Source organism: Thamnophis elegans, chromosome 3, assembly GCF_009769535.1.
Source record: "Thamnophis elegans isolate rThaEle1 chromosome 3, rThaEle1.pri, whole genome shotgun sequence".
Classification (NCBI taxonomy): domain Eukaryota; kingdom Metazoa; phylum Chordata; class Lepidosauria; order Squamata; family Colubridae; genus Thamnophis; species Thamnophis elegans.
This window is the reverse complement of record NC_045543.1, coordinates 113049865-113071660: the sequence shown is the minus strand read 5'-3', so window position 1 is coordinate 113071660 and position 21796 is coordinate 113049865. Positions and strand designations below refer to the sequence as shown.

General features: G+C 40.6%; 1 protein-coding gene across 1 annotated transcript in view; it reads right to left on the bottom strand.

Moving 5' to 3' along the window:
- TNPO1 (transportin 1) overlaps positions 1-19009 on the bottom strand; it is a 50028-nt gene extending 31019 nt beyond the window's left edge. The window contains exons 1-8 of the mRNA XM_032212830.1: positions 18668-19009; positions 18387-18500; positions 14210-14285; positions 12397-12546; positions 10817-10923; positions 9359-9492; positions 6821-6902; positions 5861-5983 (exon numbers count right to left, since the gene is read on the bottom strand). Coding sequence (XP_032068721.1) covers positions 5861-5983; positions 6821-6902; positions 9359-9492; positions 10817-10923; positions 12397-12546; positions 14210-14285; positions 18387-18491 — 777 coding nt within the window. The 5' untranslated portion in view covers positions 18492-18500; positions 18668-19009. The remainder of the gene's footprint in view (positions 1-5860; positions 5984-6820; positions 6903-9358; positions 9493-10816; positions 10924-12396; positions 12547-14209; positions 14286-18386; positions 18501-18667) is intronic.
- Positions 19010-21796: the final 2787 nt, after the last annotated feature.

Sequence of the window (21796 nt, the reverse complement as noted above, 5' to 3'; positions counted from 1 at the left end):
TACCACCCAGTTTCCGGCAAAGGAAATGAAGACACAGACTCCACATGTTATCCCCCAAAAAGCCAATCTTTAGTGACACAGGTAAACAGAACAAAACCAAATGCATTCATCAACTACGAAAATACACCTACGGCAGGTAAAAGAGGTAGCCTCCAAAAAAGGTAAGGGATGGGACTGGATGCTATTTCCACCCTATTAGAAGAGGTTTATCAGGTAGGTACCAATGCTCTTTCTCAATAAGGGTGGAAATAACATCCATGCATGGGACATAGCGCCTCCGACATCTAATCTCAGACGTCTGCGCGATGTAAATCTTCAGTGCCTTACGGACATCAAGATTGTGCCATTGCTTCTCAAGCTGGTGAGTTGGGTGCGGCAGAAATTAGGGAGCACCACCTTCTATGACCTATGGAACCATGATCCCACCTTCGGCACAAAGGAAGGGTCCATCCTACGGACCACCCTATTACTATGGAACCTGCATAGGTCCTCCCTAACGGAGAGAGCGTGCAGTTCCAAAATTCTCCTGGCGGAAGTTATCGCCACCAGGAAGGCAACTTTCCAGGTAAGTAGCTCCATGGAAATCTCTCTCAAGGGTTTGAATGGTGGCTTGGTAAGAGCCCCAAGGACCCTGGCCAGATACCAAGTTGGGTAACGGTGTACCGCTGGCGGACAAAGGTTGGTAGCACCTCGTAAAAACCTTTTCACCCTGGGGTCCTGCCCAAGGCCTCTACCTGCCTCTTGATGGTGTTGGGAGACAACCCCTTATCATCAAGGCCGTCCTGTAAAAATTCCAGGATTTAAGGGATTAATCTGTTTAGGCAGCCACCATTTATAGAAGATTCTCCAGGTGGCATCGTAAATGCGCATCATCAAGGGTCTCCTGGAGGCCTGTATAGTATCAATAACTCTGGCTGAGAACTGATCCCCCCTTAGCATGAGCCGCTCAACCGCCACGCGGCCAGCTGGAGCCATTGTGGCTCCGGGTGTTGTAGAGCTCCCTGGCGGAGGACAATCTTGTCCTCTGGAATCCTCCAGGCCTCTTCACTGACATCTGGAGGTTGGCAAACCAAGGACGCCTCGGCCAGTGTGAGGCCAAGAGTATGACCTCCGCTCTGTCCTCGATGATCCTGTGGACAACCCTGGGGAGGAGAGGCACTGGGGGGAAAGCATAGAGGAGACCTCTGGGCCACGGGCAGCAAAGAGCGTCCATTCCCTCCGCTCCTGGTGTGCGGAATCTCATGAAAAATCTGGGGAGTTGAGCATAGCAGGGGCTGGGGAACAGATCCGCAATCGGGACTCTGAACTGGTGTGTGATCTCCTGAAAGAGAGAAGGATGCAATTGCCATTCGGTCTGGTATACTGTAGCTCTACTTAGCCAGTCAGCCCGCACATTAGCCTCCCCTAAAATGTGCTCAGCCATGAATGAAAGATTATTCTCTGCCCACATCCCCATGACGTTAGCCTCTAGCATGAGATCACTCTATCTGGTTCCCCCTTGCCTGTTGACGTGGGCCTTGGCTGTGATGTTGTCTGTGAGGACCAGCACGTGCCGGCCCTCGATATACCAATGAAATTCCAATAGAGCCAATCTAATGGCCCTGAGCTCTAGCCAGTTAATACTCCTGCTTGCCTCCTCCTGCGTCCACCGACCCTGGGCCATATGTGCATTCATGTGTGCCCCCCAGCCGTATAGAGTGGCATCAGTGGTGATGGTGATTCAGTGCCTGACCCTTAAATGACATCCTTTGTCTATGGCCGGGGTGTGCCACCAATTAAGGGATTGCCGGACCTCCTTGATGAGGTGTACCCATCTCAACGACGTGTTGACTCTCTTCTTCTGGAAAGTAGCAAGAACCATTGGAGGTCCCTCGTGTGTAGCCTAGCCCAGGGTACTATGGAAATGGTTGAGATCATCTTCCCAAGTTTAGATAAGGTCGCCAGCGAAACTTCCCGACTGCTGAACACCTCCGTTACCAGTTGTCTAAGGCTGGTAGTCTGCTCCTCAGATAGGAAGACCTGTCCAGCCCTGGAATCTATCCAAGCCCCAAGATGGAGAATCCTGGTGGTAGGTGTGAAATGCTCTTAGCCTCGTTAATGGAAAACCAATGGGCCCACAACACCTGTGTTGCGATCTGGAGGTCTGCCCTGTCCCTGTCCGGGGAAGTGGACTGTACCAATATGTCATCAAGGTATAGTTGAACTCTGACAGGCACTGTGCATGAGCCGCCAAGGCGGCCAAAACCTTAGTAAAGACATGGGGAGCAGAAGAAAGGCCAAAAGACAAAGCCATGTATTGGTAATGATAAGAACCATAACAAAAACATAGAAACTGGCGATGCTACTGTAGGATGGATATGTTTAAGTACACTTCCGTGAGGTCAATGGAAATAAGTAATCATCCTCCCTCACGCCCTCCAAGATGGTCTGCAAGCAGTGCAACTTAAAACGTTTATATGCAATAAACCAATTCAACTGCTTCAAGGATGGCCCTCCACCCTTCAGAAGCCTTGGGAATGACAAATAACAAGGAATAAAACCCGTGGTTGGTCTAGTCGTTGGGTACTCTCTGGATGGCTTCAATAGCCTCCGCCATCAATAACCGCCTTTGGAGGTTAGCAGAAATAGGGCACGGGAGGAAGGAACCGGGAGGGTGGGAGACAAATTCCAGGGTCAGACAGAACCTGACCATGGCTCTAACCCAGACATCAGAGGTTGTGGCCTCCGACTGGTCGGCAAAGTGCCGTAGCCGCCCCACAATGGAAGCCCGATCCTGTGACTGGTTAGGATTTGCAGTAGTATTGGTTACTGCCTCCACGAAAGGGACGTTTGGACTGTCATCCGGCCCCCGTTGCTGCCGATACTGCTGTTGTCTAGGGCACTGGGAAAAACCACCCTATTGGCAGAACCCTGATGAGGAATAAGCATTATTTCTAAAGGACCCCCTGTACTCCTGTCTGAAGGATTGTCTCTTGGGGTGTGGGGAAGCTCGGGCGAACCCTTTCTTAGGGTTAGAGGGCAGGATCTTATGCTTGTCCTTGCCCTCGATCAATAGGGGTGTCAAAGAATCCCCGAAGAGGGTTCCCTCTTGGTATGGCTCCAACACCAGGCGCCACTTGTGTCTCAAGTCAGATTGCCATTGTCGGAGCCACAGGAGTCTGCGGGAGGCCACCGATGAGGTCATGGCCCTGGAAGCGAACCGGGTTGCGTTCAGCGTTGCATCAGCTGAAAGCTGCACTGCGGCGATCATTTTATTAAGGTCCTGGTGGGCCCTAGAATCCCCTGTGGGGATGCGTTCCTGCAGTTGCTGCAGCCAGAAAAGACTCGAACGCGAGAAAAAGGAAGCTGCCGTTGAGGCCCGCATAGCACACATTGATACCTGATGCCCCCGCTGTAGGACCTGATCGGCGTGCCTATCCTTGGGTTTGAGGATGTCTTCCTGGGTGCCCGGGAGCATGGTGTTGGTATGGAGCACTGCTACAGGAACGCCGATGGTCGGCCAGATGAGGTTCTTGTCCAGTTGTTCCACAACATTGTAGAACTGCTTGTCATTGGCCGAGGGCGTTGGGCCTGACGTTGGCGTGGTCCATTGGCATCTGACCGTGTCAACGAAGAGCTGAAGAATGGGTATGATGTCCGCCTCCACCTTGTGCTCCTTGAACAGCGCGCTCACCAATGGACTCTGTATCAGGGCTGCCGGGGTTGCGGCCTGGCTTTCGAGGTCTGAGGAGGCCTTGGCCTTAGCCAACAGTGGTTTGAACAATGCTGAAGGGAAGAGACCCACACAGGCGGGCTTGTCTGGTGCAGCATCTTCCTCCTCAGAGATGTCGGCGTCCCTGATCTCCCTTCTTCTGAGGCGAGGGAAGGGCTATGCTCCAGTTCAGCTGGAGACAGGTGATCCATCAGTTCTGGGGCCGACCCTGGTCGTGGAGTGGAACGAGAGACCCCTACTGTCACCCCTTGGCTCTTCTCCTGGAGACCTGCCACGATGCCTTGTTTAATGGCCTCGGCTATTATGTCCCGGAACCCAGAAGCCATAGACTGTAGCAGCAAGGCAGTGGGCAAGACAGGCAGCTGACCCTCCTGGTGGAGCCCCGCCGCAGTGGGGGTGAAGGTGGCCTCCATCGGCCTTCTTGGTGGTCGTGAGAGTGTACTGCCCCAAAGGCTGGATGTATCAATTGGGCGCATAGGGTTAAATGGCCCGTGGGCCACTTCTAGCTGCAGTGGTGGTAGTGGGCTGGGCCTGGCTGGGATGGCAGGAATCTTTTCAGACCGTTGGCAGGATGACCCTGGGTCCTCTCGGCTCTTGTCTTTGGATGAGGACTTAGAGGCCTTCTTTTCTGAGGCCTTGCTGGAGGAAGAGGAGTCTTTGCTCAATGCCTTGTCCGATTGTGCTAGGGAAGAAGGCTGCCCAATGGGGGACATGGGATTCTCTCCTACCGCAAGCGATCCACCAGCTTGACTAGAGGGCCTGCTGGTCTCTGGGCCCAGGTCAGACATGCTGCCATTTGCCATGTCGCTGCTAACAGAGGCGTTGATTCAAAATGACAACCGCGACGTGCGGCTTCACCCACTGCCCAAAATGGCACTCCCACTCTTTTTCTGGAGGCGTGTAGGGCTCCGGTGACAGGAGGTGGTTTCCTGCTGCCGCCTGGCTTTGATCTGACCATCTAGGCCACCCACACCCGGTCCATAGAACTCGCTGCCTCACTGTGACTTTCCAAGGCAGGAGACTCCTGTCCGGCTTGTCTACAGCGCACCCGGCTCTCCGTAATAGCATGATGTGCGTGCATGCTCTGCCGTCTCAAGACTGGTGTGTGAAATGCTTTTCGGCTGCAAAAGACAAGCCTCGTAGGCAATCTGCTAAGCGGCTATCCGACAGTATTCTTTTGACAGATTGCCTCCTTTGTCCTCTGCAGTGAGCAGATCGCCCCGAGAGGTGTCGAGAACACAGATCTGTGGGCTGGAGCCCCGTGGCCAGACAGAGACGGACCCCCAGATCAGTCTCAAAATACTCACGACCCTTCAAATAGATTGTTCTCCCTTCTGATGAGGATGCAAATTGTCAAACCAGTAAGGTGAAGTAAACTGCTAATGCATGCAAGGTATAACACGACTGTCCCACAGTGACCTGAATCGGAAACTAGGTGGTAACACTCACAGGGGTGGGTTATATATAGTACATTGGCTAATTAATATTCAGACTCAGTCCAATCAGAGCCCCGAGAGTGTCAACCCATGCCTGGGTGCTATCTCCACCCTTACTGAGAATGTCCGAAACAGTCAACTTCATTATACTGGAAAAAGAAAACAATGAACATGTCACTTGCTATGGGACTTCTTCACTATCATACTATCTTGGCTTCTTATTTTTTATTTCCATATTTGTTAATATGGTTTTGGTAAGAAAAATATGTGAATGTGATTTTGAAAGATGTAGTAGAAAGAACCAGTAGGAAGCACTAGGATTTACCAATTACAGGTTATAGCAAATGAGTATTCTTTTATGATGGAAAGATAAGGGCCTCTTGGATTTATAATATTAGATCAGTTTTAGTAATTAGTAATTACTAGTAATTAGATATTTTTACTGTTTGTTTATGACATAATTTTGTGATCAACAATATTTGAAAAATGACTGATTTTCTATTCTTTTTGTATACTTTTGTGCTGTATACTAAAACAATAAACAACAGAAACATGCATATGCTCTTAAGAGAAAATAGACTAATAGGCAAACAATTTGATTTTCAAGCATTTTCATATATTTAATAATGGAAAAGTTGCCTCTGCCAAAAATTTCTAAGTCAAAGAACGTTATCATCTTAAAACATTTTATAAAATACGTGCAATATGTTACCTCAACAATACTAATCATATGAGGAAGTAAACGGTCCATTCTAACTTCCAGCAGCATTACCAGAGCCCGACAAACATTTTTACGTACTTCAGGCTCCTCATCTCCAGCCAACGCAAACAGATTCTGTTAAAGGGGAATAAAAAAACCCCAAGAAGTGTTTAATGGATGGATGAATGGATAGATAGATAAACTATGAACTAAAATTCATAATACCAACATCATTCTTTCAGTGATCTACATTATTTGGAAAAAATGATGGACTTAAGTTTTCTAGATCTCACTGTTGTAGAACAATATTCATTCTTTTAATTCAACAATGCATACATTTTACGGCATTATAAACATAACCAAATCTAAACTATGAATAAAGCTTTATCAGCTTAGATACTTTTAGTAGATGAGACAGAACTGTATTAAATTATATAGGAAGCTGTCTCTTCTAATGCTCAACATCATTCAGATCAGCTAATTACAAATAAAAGTGGTTGCTATGTATTGCAGACACATTTATTTACAAGCAAACAACTATACCAATCAATCCTGCCAGCACAGAAAATAGGAAGTTTAAAAGTAGACAAAGTGATGTTACCTTTATTACCCTCACCAACCAGACACCAGCATAGCTGGAAGTCAGAGAAATGGATACTGTTTAGGCCATTTGTTTGGCTAGACATTAATAAAAAGTCAGAAAATTTGGACTCTAGAAATATCTAAAAAACATCTCAATTATTAACTGAAAGAAATTTCTCAATTTTTATAGTTACTGGCATGGATTTTTTAAGTGGTTTTTTTGTAATTGTTGCCACACTTTATCAAGGAAAATAAAAGGAATATTACTGTCCACTTGCTCTCTCTTCAATCCAAATGGAACTATTTTGAAGCAATGGAAAATGGCATTCAGAAAAAGAGAAATACATTTTAATTATCTACAAGAGGTATACTCAAATATGAATCACCCACCTCAATAAATCCATCAATGTGCAGCATAAGGGCTTGAGTTCTACTGATGATAAACTGATTGACACAAGCAACTGCATGGGACCTATAAACATAATGTAAAAAAAAATTATACATTACTGTAAAAAGCTGAAGGAATAAATTTACCACTACTTAGAATTAAACTCAACATCAATCTTTTTGCAAAGGGAAAAATAACTTGATATTTAATATTGTGAATAAAGCATGTAGCTTTATTGCATGTCTGGAAGTTTCAGAAATATCAAAAACAATCTGTATTAGTTATATAGGTAGTTTTCACTTGACAATCATTTGTTCAATGGCCAAACTTACGGTAGTGCTGAATGAAGGAGTTACAACCAGTCCCTGAAGTTACAACCATTGAAGCAACCTGTGGCCATGTGATTAAAATTTGGGCACTTGGCAGCCTGCCCACACTTAGAACTGCAGGTTCCCTTAAACTTCCCCACCCCTCTACCTTCTTGCTCCATCTAGGCTCTTTTAGTACCCCACACTTCATGGCCCTTGCACACTAGCTGACCTTTGCAGTCTTCTTGCTCCTATTGGTGACAAAAATGGCTGGGCTGGCCTGGCCCTTCATAAGGCAGTTTGTACCTCACAAAGGGCCAGGGCAAGCATACCTTATCAACAGAGGTATTGGCTGGGGCTGCAAGTCTGCACTACTTTGCTGGGAGAGGCTGGGGCTTCCTGAAGTAGCTGCACACACCATGCTACTGGGCTAGCCTGAAGCGATGGGGGTTCCTGGGATGGCTGCAGCTTTGTACTGTGATTCAGGAGTGGGCCAAGAAGCCTGAGTTGCAGAGTGGCAAACAGCACCACAGTCATGAAATTCTGGTGCTGTTTGCTGCCCTGTGAGGTGCAGGGCAGCTAAAAATGCATAGATGGGGGAAATAGACAGTTGAGGTGAGTGGAAGGAGAGGCAGTCCTTATCTTGAAAAAACTGAAGTTCAGGCCTTGGGAGGAACTAAGCGTGGAGTGGCTTGCATTGTGGTTTGTCCTTGGATAATGACCAATGGAATTCAATTAACAACAGCAATGAAAATGCCTGGAATTGTGGTTGCTAAGTGATGCAATCCTCTGATGTCATACTTCTTTGCATCTTATTTCTGTATTAAACTTATATGCTTAACGATGGAAATATTAAGCCTAATTACTGTTGTAACTTAAGGACTACTTGTAGTTTTATAGCCATACTGTTATTTATTAGGAGAGCACCTCTATGATATTAGTCTTACTTAGTAGAAGAAACTCTGGTTGGATACCTTCCTTTTTATCAAGTACTAGTACTGATAACCTGGCATTGTCCAGGTATTTATTTATAGGGGGAAAATTTCCAGACCAAATGTAATTTCTAATGTTGGATTTTCCCCCTTATCAGAGGGAGCCCCCTTGTGGAGTACTGTGAAACTGTTACCATGGCAACTCCACTGCGCTGTACAGTAGAATCCATTTTACAGCAGTACAGTAGAAGCCATTTTAAGGCACAAGAAAACAGAAAACACACCCCAAAGGATGTTATGGGGGGGTCTTATCCCCATGGTATTTGTTTCCAGAGAGTAAATCATCTGTGTACCAAGTTTGGCTGAAATTGCTTGAGGCGTTTCAGAGTTATGTTGGAACATACACACAGAGACATTTTTAGATAGATATAGATATATAGATAGATTTATTGATCTCTAAGAGCTAATAAAATGGTAGGTGCTGTCATCTAAAGTTCAAGTTATTACTGCCTGATAATATCCAGAATGCAAATTTAGTCACCTTTCAGGTAAACAGTTCAATATCACATGTCACAAGAATAACTTGTGAAACACGAACTGTCTTAAAGACAATGATGAAATGATTTTTCCAGTTCAGAAAAAAAATATTTACAGTTATGTCAATAGAAATATTTTTACAATATGTTGAGATCTGAAAAGTAAAAGCAAAGAATTATATTCATGCCCCAAACCTAGATTAAAATAAGTAGGATTATGCAAAGAAAATAACTCGGAAAGCTAGGAAAAATGTATAGGTTATTACTGGGTTTCTGTGTACAATTCAAAGAGCTGATTGCCATCTAAAAAACTCTGTAAGGCACAGGGCATGGATATTTCAAGGATCACCTATCTCCAATTGTCTCTGCCGTTTGGTAAGATCCAACAGGATAGGCATTTCAGGTCCCATCTATATTTAAAATGTCATCTAATGGAGCATAGGAGGATGCTTTTTCTGTTGTGGAGGCTGCCCTCTAGAATACCTTTCCTCCAAGGTCTACGTAGCCTTATGCTGGCCTGCCTTCAAAAGAGCCATGAACACCCTGCTTATTTCATAGGCCTTTCAACCCACTACTTGGTTTGCTTGGCCTGGCCATACCTATTTGTGCTTTAATTGATTCCTATTATTTTTTCAACTTTTGTAAACTACCCCGAGTTGTGTATAAATAAATGTATGATCGAAAAAACTAAAATAAATAAATTTCAACAGTTCAACAAAATTATTTCCTGAAAACTTTTCAAAGAATTGACTAGAGAACTTTACCTTATTTTTGGACTGCTGTGTTTGAAGAATTGTAGAAACTTGGGGATCATGATATTAAGGGGACGATCTAAAGCATCACTGTCTAAGATTTCAGCTGAATCTTCACATATCTTCTGAAGAGCTCCAAATGCACCCTGCAAGATAAATGTGTCTTGTTGATATTTATATAATGATATCAGACTCATTGTTATTTTCAAAAATTACCTCCTTTTCTCACTGCGGGCTGAATTCCAAATACAACTGACATCTTATTTACTTAAAAGGTATCTATGGCTACCCCACTTAGAACAGAATTAAAACAACAATAAAACCAAGAAACAATAAAAACTATAAAACCAAAAGAAAAAGGCACAGCCATCTCACTTCCAAAAGACTAAAAGGGAAGAATTGCCAGATCCCCAGCAGAAGGATGATCCACAGAGCAGTGAAAAGACATGCTAGATCCTATTAGATGGTGATATGGTATTGAAACACAGCGCTAGGCCCTAATCTAGCTGGGCTCTTGCTAATACATGTTATTTTCTTCAATAAGAATTGCTAGAAAATTAATCAAAAAGTCAAAAATAGCTTAATAATATACTGAACACTATGACCATTTGGGAAGAAGCTGCCTATGATTTAATTCTAATCATACATTTCCATTAACAGATGGAAGAAAGAGTATACCTCTTCTTTTCAAAGAAGCATTGTTGCTGGTAAAAAAGATAGAAACAAGGTTCATGACAGAATCTAAGAAAATCTTCCCATATCTGCTGTAAAAGATCACTGAGAGCCAGGTTGGTTTAGTTGATAAGGCTCCAGGCTAGAAATTGGAAAACAGCGAGTTTCATTTTGCTTTATTTGTATGCCGCCCTTTTCCCTGAAGGGACTCAGGGCGGCTCACAACTCAAGGGAGGGGAAAAACAGACAAGTTACAAAACATAAAAAACCATACACAATTAAAAAGCACAACAATCATACCATTCGAAGTGGGGCTGCAAGTCTTTAGCCCCAGGCCTGTCGGAACAGCCAGGTTTTAAGGGCTATGCGGAAGGCCTGGAGGGTGGTGAGGGTACGAATCTCCACGGGGAGTTCGTTCCAGAGGGTCGGCACAGCCACAGAGAAGGCCCTCCTCCGGGTAGTCGCCAGTCGACACTGGCCGGCTGATGGAATTCGGAGGAGGCCTAGTCTGTGGGATCTTATTGGTCTAGTGGAGGTAATTGGCAGTAGGCGGTCTCTCAAGTACCCAGATCCAATACCATGAAGGGCTTTGTAGGTGACGATTAGCACCTTCTAGTCCTGCCTCAGGCATGAAAGCTGCCTGGGTGACTTTGAACCAGTCACTCTTTCTCAGCCCAACACACCCTCAGAGTTCCAGGTAGAAAGAAATAAAAGTAGCAAAAATAGTAATTACCATACTGTTGACCTATTCCAAATAAAATAAAATTACATATTTAATTAGAAAAAGCAAACTCTAACCTCACAAGTATTGTAGTCTTCAGAATCAAGCAGGCTACAAAGCTTTGGTAAAAGTTCAGGCCAGTTCTGCAATTCTCCTTTTGAGGCAATAGTTGTAATCAAGATACCTTGAATTTGTTTGAAGAAATTTAAAAAAGTTATTGATAAGTTGCTTTAATGTAACAATATAAACATTAATACATAAATAAGAATGACCAACAGAAAAGATTTAAAAACTTCTCTCTTTAAGTGACTCGATAAAGCATGTCTCCTTGTAAAGATGTATATACACACATACATTTTAGACATAAGTGTAGACTGATATTCAAGCTGAGTGAAAACCTAATCTGCAAAAAAAAATGTCCTGGTATTCTTCTCAGATTTCTTAAAGCCATAAAACATTACCTTAACAGTAGACAAATCGATGACATATGCAATTCTACTTATAGGGTTAGAATATACACTTAAGCAGAGGTGGGTTGCTCCCGGGTCAGCATAGATCGGGTGAACCGGTAGTAGCAGCAGCAAGATGCTCTGCCCTCCCGCCCGGAAGCACTATTAGGAATGGGAAAATCTGCTCAATGGCTGAAGCTAAGAACCAAAGGCAGTTCTTTGGTGATCAACTTTCACCCTTCAAATATATCAAGTCTCCAATTCTACTATCGTTAATATAGCTGATTTAATACAGCAGCATCTGAATGGTCAAAGGTTGTCTTTCTCATCTATTGATAAGCAGAGATACTTGAATTCTATATTCTGGAGGTAGAAACCATTATGGCAATGAAATAAGCATATAAAATAATTTCTGTTCGTGCAACAGGGATTTCCTTGTTGTTAATTCCCACAAACATATCCAAATTTTCTCCAAAATACCTCTCACTTTCCCCAAATATTTGGGAATTTGTAGAATGTTTAGGTAGATCTGCTGACATAAATACAGAGGAAAACTGTTGCTTATTTAGGACAAGAGTGGAGAACATACGGTTTTCATGTATTGCAAACTAAAACTTCCTTTTTATCAATGAGACTGGAAGACACCAAGTTGAAATATTATAAAGGAAAATTTTTGCATGAAAACCACATCATAAATCCCAAGGTAGTAACATTAAAGCTAATCTTTGCATCTGTTTGTAACAAGTCCTTTCCTATGTTTTCATATATTTCTTTTAAGGTTCTTCTATCTTCAAATCATATTCCCTGAAGCAGAACAGTGATCCTGTGTCAATGAAGACAGCTTTTTATACTGAAGATTTTTTAAGATTAAAAATATTCTTTCTGGTAATATGCATGAGTATTTCATATTGTCATGTTATCCTATATCTAAAATAGCTAAAATAATTATCTACACTTTTATCATGAAACAAATTAAAAGCAGACTTGGAATATATTTGTTGGAAATAAATATTAAATAAATGATGATTATATATAATACTATACTAGCCATCTAACATGCCTATATCTGAACCAATTGATTACTCAATTATTTTTAAACAAAACAAAAAGACTCAGTCCTTTATAACATCACACTTAAAAACTGTTACCGTTTGTATTTTACAATTTGTTTATTTAGCATAAACATAATATAAATATTCATGACTCACCTACAGTGGCTCTGATTAGTGGAGAGGAATCACCAATATTATTTAAGCATTCACTTTTAATGAAGTCAGTTACTCCATTAGGAAAGTTGTGAAAGTGAGCTTTGACATTATTCTTCAAAATAAGACCACTTAGTGATCTTGTTGGTTCATCTGTAGTAAGTTTAAAGAAAAGTCATTTGGGTTATATATTCCATATACCTACTTAAGAGCCAGCACAATTCAAAACATGAAATGCTTGATTTCACGAAGTGCAAGTACCAACACAAAACACACACTTACACTATTTAATATTACAATATAACATTAAATTGTATGACTCTGTAGGTATATTACAGTTTGCCAGTATTTCCCAAGATTATGTCTTGGAGATTCTCAGTCATCCAGGTCATGGTTGTCCCAAAGATGCTTTTTCAAGAGGCAACTGGACTTTCTGGTTTTTCTTTGAAGATGTTTTGATTCTCATCTAAGAAACTTGGAAGAAAGCGAAACATCTTCAAAGAAAAACCAGAAAGTCCAGTTGCTTCTTGAAAAAGCACCTTTAGGATTCCCAAGATTATGTTAAAGGAACCTGATAGGAAAACCTATGACCGCTGAGATCATTATACCCAAAAAAAAGCAAGTTAGAAAATTTATTTTATAAAAACAAGAACACTTTGTCTTGCAATGTGCTTTCTGCTTTATCAAGGTATTCTGTGACAGCATTCATACTACCAAGCACATATATCCAGTTTTCTGTGGCAGTTTTCAGAAAAGAATGGATATCCTTTTACTACAGTATCTCCTCAAACACAATGCTCTATTTAGACTTTGAGATATAGATAACATTTCAAGCTTGAAATGGATTGCTCCACTCTTGTCAGGATTGTTCAAAATTATATTCCAACCTACAGTTGAAGCACCAAATGTTTCCAGAATGGTTGCAATATAATCAGTATTTACAGTAAAATCAAAAGAGCTATTTTAAGTTCCAATTCAAAATCAAGACATTATGCATACACTTAAAAAAATACAATTAAAATTTAATTTTCAATCATATACAAAACAAAAACAATACAATTAAATTTCAATTTACCAGATCTTGATGCACTATCTTCAAGTGGAATGGACTATTTTTTCACTGATTTAATTCATTTTTATTTATTACTGTATCATTATGCAAATAAGATAGATTCATTACACAAAATGGCAAATGACTTTTATAACTGCATTATCAAGTGATATGAATTGTAGCACATAGATGCAATGTTGTTTAATATACATAATCCAATTTAATGTATATGAAATATATATATATATATATATATATATATATATATATATATATATATATATATATATATATATATATAAAAAAAACTGTTATTTTAGACACCCTGAACAAAATAGACTTATTTTGGAAAATGTTTCAAGATTTGGACTCAGGCTACAACTGTATAATTAATTCCATCATCATCATAAACCATATCCATTAGAATCTACTTTCTTATATAACAGGAATAATATGGTTTTGGATTACATCCAGGGTTTCAGAACACCTGATCATGGAAGGATATTTTAGCACAATTTTAACAATTATTAGAATTCAGGTTGGTACTGTCCAATATATTATATTATTCGAAACAGATTTATTTGAAAATGAATTCCATTTATTTCTGATCAATTGTTCTTGTTCACAGAATAAAGAAAAATATTTTAGTCTGGTGAACTGAACAATCAATGAAATCTTGGTGAATAAAATACATAGAGACCTTTGGAATTCTGGCCTAATTTTTCTCGTTATGTAATTACTGGGTACAAGTAACATAAAACTCACCTTCAGTTTTTAACTTTGTAAGAACAAATATCAGGTAGTTATTGAAGTCTGGATACTGATTGAGTTGTTCCAGTTTCTAAAGTTTTGTTAAAGGTATTTCATGTAAGATATGAAACACTGCAAAATTGTATTAAATATGAGTGAAACTAATTGTTTTTCCAAAACACCATTAGTAGAAATTCAGCAATCTAATTACCAACTAAATGTAATCAGGACCATAACTCCCATATAAAAAGCTAATTCAAAATAGATCTCATATATTCTTACTTGCAAATGACTGCTATTTTTTATCCCAAAGCTATTAGTAACAGTAGAAATGGCAAAGTTCCAAGCAGAATGCAAAACCGATTCTGTCTCTCCTTTTTCCTATAAAGAATTATCTTTATAATTAATAATAGCAATATCACGTACACTTATATACTGCTCCATAGTTCTTTACAGTACTCTGAGCAGTTTACAAATGCCAGCACATTACACCCAACAATTTGGGTCCTCATTTCACCGACCTGGAAAGGATGGAAGGCTGAGTCAACCTAAAGCCAGTCAGGATTGAACTTCAAGCTGTGGGCAGAGTTAGCGTGTAATACTACATTCTAACCCATTTTGCCTTCAAGAATTCAACATGTAACTCTTTCACCTCCATCACCACCCTGCAATAACAATCATCTGAGATAGATTAGGTTGAGAGTGAGACTAATCCAAAAACACGCAATACATCATGGGTCAGACTTAAGACTAGAACCAAGGTCTTCCCACTGACAATCCCATGCCTTAACCACTACAGCATAGCAGCTGTTTAATATATAGCACTGTTCTCTATTGTATGCACATAAAACTCTTCTCAATTACTTCTCCTATTTAAGATGGCAGATATATTCAGGGAACTTTCAAGCAGAATGAATTTAATATAAATAATATCAATCTATCTCCTGTAATACATTATTTTCAAATGTTAGTAGTAAAGTGTAACAGTCTGTAGTAAACAGACTGATTCTTAATTGCTTCCTGGTACAGACACTGGTAAGGCTTGAGGAACTCTGTAAATATGTTAATAAAGTTTACATTTTGTCTCCCTCTGAAATTCAAAAACAAAGCAAGCTAGTATTTACATAAAGTCTAACTTAATAAAATGCTGTGTTAACTTAAACCCCGTGATTCTATACAGCCTTATAGAGGTGAGAATCCAAATGAAGTTACTTTGGAGCAGACATCAATGTGTGTATTTATAACATACATATATGATTACAGTATTTTCTGAACCATGTCACCAGAAAGTAAGCTGCAAACAATAAAGTGTAATTTCTCCATTGATTAAACAACTCAGAATACAGAAATCAAAGGAGAAAAGCAGTCTAGCAAACAGGTTGGATTCAAGACCTGTCTACTATAAAATATTTGAGGTCTGGGTTTTAGTAACAGAAAGTATCCTGACAGAAGATTGTTTGAGAGCAGGGTCTGCTATATTGCCTACCAGGCCTCGCTATATTAAATAATCAAGGGGCAGAATATGCTTTGTCAACATACCTGACAGTCACTTTTTTTAAAGCAGGGGGCATATTACATGTAACACATTCCAAGCTATTTCTAGAATACAGATATAGTCCTCAACTTAAGACTGTAATGAAACCCAGTATTACCATCGTTATGGTTTTTAAATTGAGGCACCCACACAACTGACCTAACTTTTATAATCTTTTTGAAGCAATCCTTAAGCAAACCTGTGGTCGTTATGCAAACACTGCAGTCGTTCAATTAATCAATGCAGTTATGGGCATGTGACAACGGGCTCCCTCCCCCCTCCCTCCATTCTCTGCTTCCTAATCACCTTTTTTATTAACTATATTGATGTATTTTCTTCATTTTCTTTTAATGTATTATTCCACTATTTTACTTTCATTTTGCTTAAACTTTCTTTTTATTTCTTTGTGTTTTTATTGTTGTAATCCACCTAGAGTAGTCATAAGGTGTCATACCTGGCAATTTAATATAATAATAATAATAAAATATCCATTTAAACAAAATTTAGCTATGTAGGTAATTTTCTTCTTACAACCACAATTGGAACTAGAATTTCCATTGTTAGGCAAGGTGGTTTTAAGTAAGTCATGTCTGATTTTTCAAATGTTTGCCATAGTTGTTAAGCAAATCACTGGTTATTAAGTGAAACATTCAGTCGTTAAATGATTCTTGCTTCCCTCATTGTCTTTGCTTGTTGGAAGCCAGCTGGGAAGGTTACAAACAATGATCTAATGATCACATGTTGAAGTGGTATGTAAGTTGAAGTGCTAGTGCTATCCTGGGATAGTGCAACTGTCATAAGCATCATTGTCATAAGCAAAATTTGCTGCCAAGTATCCAAATTTTGATCACATGACCATGGGGATGCTGCAATGGTGGTGTGAAAACCGATCATAAGGTTTTTTTTAATGCCATTATAACTTTGAATGGTCACTGAACAAATGGTTTTAAGTTGAGCACTATCTATATATAACTCAGTAAATATAAAACTGCTAAGAAAGACTCTTTTTCAAGATTTATGCTGGGATGATTAAATTAAAAAATAAAAAACAGTACTTTACCCAACAGTAACATATACTATCTGTTTTGTACTTTACATAAAGTAACACAATTTTATCATTTAGGAAACCTAAAAAAAACCTATAGTCATGCATCGCTTTCAAAAGAAATGACACAGGATTGCAAATAAATTGCTTTTCTTTGGATCTTTAAAGCAACCATGTCTTTTGCAAAGTTGTTTTAACAGCTCTTCTAGCTTTCTTCATATGGTTATGCAGGCACAAGCATTTTAATAAGCATATTGTAAAGCTTTGCAAAATCCTATTAATTTTGTATTCCCATCAACAGCCAAAGGAATATATGCTAGAAAAAAGAAAAATGGTAAATAATAAGTCATACCATATGATATGGGAGAATGTCTAGATGATATTTTCATACTTTTGTATTTTCCTGTGTATTCACTCTCATATTTACACTTAAATTTCATTTTAAACTAATTCTTTAGGATGTGAGATTATTCAAATGGAATTTTATTTAGCAGGAGTAAAAACTAAAAATTTAAATATGCCCTAATTAGCATTAAATAATTTTTTAAATTAAATTACCTGGCTTTAAAAATGCATGCACAAACAAAATGCACAGTATAATTACTGATACAGAAGATGCATTTACATCTAATTTGTACCAAAATGGAGCAGCAAAAACAATTTAGATCTTAAAATTCTACATATACAAAAACATGTAAAAACTACAAGTCTGAAACAAATAACAGCAAGCTTCTTTGATGTGAATACTTTCAGCAATTACCAAAAGCTATGCATAGTTTACAACTATTTTCTATATACAGAAACTTAATGCTTCACTCACTTCTCTATTGCCTTCAAAGACTCAATACACCAAAGGAAAACGATTTAAGAAGCCTAAAAATTCGTTTATTATTTTCCTTATCCTGAATATGATCCAGTATGAAATTGAAGGGCCAACAAGAAGAACCTCACAGATGGCTCAGGGTGATATGTTAAAATGTCCCAACAGAAAGAGATAGCTAAAAGACTTAATTCTGCCAGGTTTCTAGATGATCGGCAAAGATCATTCGAGAGAAAAGGAGCCAGTTGGGGTTTTCGGAAAGGAATTTAATGGCACAGATGGCCGCTCCACTATGACCAGCCTGAGACACAGGCCCAAGGAGAGTGGCCGAGCGAGTGCCTGGGAAAGCGACCGACACCGGAGCTGATAAAGGCGGGCCAAGCCTTGTAAAGAAAAACGGGGTTTGGCGCCAGACTCGCAACAGGTGCCGGGCCTGGGCGCAGGGAGGGGGAGGCAGAGCGAAGGCTTGGCTGCCGCCGCCGCCGCCTACAAGCTTCCTTCGCGATTCAAAGCCCGCGCCAGGCCAGGCGGGGGCTGGGCCTGGATTACCGCTACGGCCGGTCGCCTTAGCGGAGGCCCAGAGGCCGTTATCCTCTCCAGGGCTTTAACCCTCCTCTCCCTCACCCCCAAACGACAAAGCGGAGCGGCCCGCTTTGCCTTAAGCCCTTCCTTCCCCGCCTCCTGCGGGATTCGGAGTCATGCGGCAAACCGACCCAGCCGCTGGGCCTCGCTATCTCCGGTGCCGGCCTGGCCCGCCCGCTTGCCCCTGCCCGGCTCCTCTTGTGTAGGATACTTGTTGCACGGCCCTCTGCGTTGTAGTGTCCGGGGACTGCGATTCTTTGAGCAGCTGCAGGATCTGCTGAAGCCCCTGCTCGTCGGGTTTCCACTCGTACTCCATCTTGGCGCTCTGCAAAGACAACAGGCAGGAGCCGCCGTTTAGCGGCAGTCGCGGCGGGTGATGCTAGGCCCAAACTAGAAGGGAAGCGCGGCGCCCGGTCCTTCCGGTCCTCTTCGTTACCCACGCCCAGCCCCCCTCCCTAAGCTCGGCCCGTTGTTCCCGCGAGCCGGACGGACCTGCTGCTCGGTAGTCTCCGCTTCGGCCGCCGCTGCCGCCTACTATGCGCTGCGCGGAGCCGACTGAGTCACGGAGAAGAATTTGCAATCTGGCTCCCAGAGCCCGGCTGCCCGTGTTCCCCTGGGTCCTAGAGCACTCCGCACCACCCAAGGTTGTTCGTCGCCTCAGCTGCGCCAGGGCAGGCTAGTTAAGGCAGCTCAGGGAGGGAAACGCCGGAGCCGATTGAATAACACGCGCGCGCACCTCTTCCTTAACAGCCGAGGGAGGAAGTCTCTAAGTCGTTTGAACCAATGCCCCCTATGTATGCCATAGCCCTGGTCGTGGGGCTCGAACACTTGGGGCAGGCTCAATGGAAGAGAAAGCATTCCCCTCCCCTCCACACACACACCAGCTCTTCCGTCTTCTCCAGCAGAGTCTTTAATTTTATTGTGAAATTAGTAATTCCATCCCAATAGGGAAAACGCTTCACTTTAATAGCGGGCTGAGATTTTTAACTCTTTCCTGTGCAATGCAGTTGTCTGCTCTGTGGGCCACATTGCGTTTGTTCTGTGTGACCTGCTTCCAAGGAAGATCATTTATTTTATTTATTTATTTATTTCATCAAGCTTGTATTAAATAACATATAAGTATAAACATGATTTTGAATGCATGAAATGGATATGAATAAAAAGGGAACATCAGGACAGGGATGGTAGGCATGTTGGTGCGCTTATGCATGTCCCTTACAGACCTCTTGGGAATGGGGTGAGGTCGACAGTAGACACTCTAAGGTTAAAGTTTTGGGGGTTTGGGGAAGAAACCAGAGTCAGATAGTGCATTCCAGGCATTGACCACTCTGTTGCTGAAGTCGTATTTTCTGCAATCGAGTTTGAACTGGTTTACCTTAAGTTTGTATCTATCGTTTGCTCCTTATATTGTTGTGGTTGAAGCTGAAGTAGTCATTGACAAGCAGGACATTGTAGCAGATAATTTTATGTACTATGCCTAGGTCAGACTGAAGGCAGCGTAGTTCTAAGTTGTCTAAACCCAAAATTTCGAGCCTGGTGGCGTAAGGCATTCTGTTGCGAGCAGAGGAGTGGAGGACTCTTCTCGTGAAATATCTCTAGACTCGCTTAATTGTATTAACGTCCAATATGCAGCAAGGGTTCCAGACAGATGAGCTGTATTCAAGAATTGGTCTAGCAAATGTTTTGTATGCTCTGGTTAGCAGTACAATATTGCCAAAGAAGAAGCTACGCAAGATTAGGTTAACAACTCATAATACCATTTTGGCAATGTTGTTAAAGTGGGCTCTGGCACTTAGATCATTAGATATGATCATAATATAACTTATTAAATTTATATGCCACCTGACTCCCAGACACTCCGGATGGTTTACAATTGCTAAAAATATGTTAAACCAAAAAGCAATACAAAAACATAAAACAAGACAGAGGATTTCAGCTTTATTATAGAGGTTTGGGGGAAATGGTCACAGAGGTTGGGCCTTCATGCGTTTCAGGTTACTGAAAACTATCCCTTAAGTAAAGTGCTTTTCTCTGGCTAGTCACACAATGTCTGTCTGTAGTCTATTTAATCATAGTCTATTCAACTTAAATTCTCCATTTAAATAACACTTTGAAGTACAAGCCAAGCCTAACAACTGAGTTCAGCAACACAATGCACTATGTTCAGGTAGTCCTCCTTTAGCTACAATTGGAAACTAGGTCACTAGATGAAACAATTCTACTTGAAACCTGCGTGTGCTTATGGTCTTATTTCAGCTTTCTTTTGCTTTTCAGATCTAGAGATCATAAATGCAAGATTGGTCTAAAAGTTTTTCATTACAGTTTTACAATGATCACTAAGCAAGGACTACCTATAATAATGCATTTTACTTTATTTTGGATTGCCTTTTATAATTATTGTAATCCATTTTTAATAGTATGTATTTTAGAGATACTTTTCCGTGTTTTTATTAGCTTGTTAATTTATATTCCACATTTCCTTCAGGACTCGAAGTGGCATAGCACCCCTCCCATTTTCCATTTTACCCCACAACCTGATAAATTAGTTTCCCAGTGTAAATTTGTAAATTGTTAAAGTGAATTTGAACTTGAGTATCCCCAGTGCCAGTCCACACTACCTTTCAAAACGTGTTCAACCAAGATACCTCAGATGAGCTAAGTTACCGAATGTGTCCAAAAACTAAGAATTATGACTCCCATAAAATTGAAATTTGGTGAATTTTATAAAACATGTTATGATCTAAAAATTATTATAAAAGTGTGTGACATAATAAAAATTGTGATTAAACATTACTTGTGGTCAACTCCTGATGTTCTACAGTTCAACAGTGACCACATTCAAGGCAGATACATCTCTGAATATCTCCCTGAATTTTTAAGGACTTTTCAACTGCATTAGAAGCTCTGCCATTATTGAAGGCATTGAAGAATCTGGTAAGGAATTAATCTCGCTGAAATGTTGACCCAGTGAATCATGGGTTGTCTAGTAAAAATTGTAAGGAAAGCACCTGATAATAAGCAAGCTGAATCTATATATGATATAGTTTAACTTTTTATAAATGTAATTCATTCCATATATTTTTGGAGCGGAGCTAATCTGGAGTATCCATATTCAGAAATGTTTAAAGCAGTGTTGGCAAACCTTTTCAGCACTGGGGAGCACCAGAAACTGAAAGAGCAGCTTCCCGGCGTGCATGCTTGGGAGCACCAAAAACCAGAAGAGCAGTTGCCTGGCATGCATGCATGCACTGGGAAGCTGAGCTTCTAGTTTCTAGCGTGTGCATGCATGCCAGTCACCTGGTCTTTTGGCTTCTGTCACAAAATTTAAGCTGTTTTAATTATAATTTAAAAATTATTATTAGTTTTCAGCACAGAAAGCTTTTATACTGTTTATTTACTTTATACTGAAGTTTGCAATTACATTTCTGCTCAATTGATGTATTTCAAGCTAAGCAAGTTTTAATTTTATTTGAAATTTTAAGGTATATATTACATTATTACATTTATAATTCAAATGTGTATCATAAACTGTATATAATACATATGATTTAAAAATTACAGGACATGGTTATCCCAACCTCAATCATCTATGATACTCCAGACTCCTGTTTAAAAGGAAAA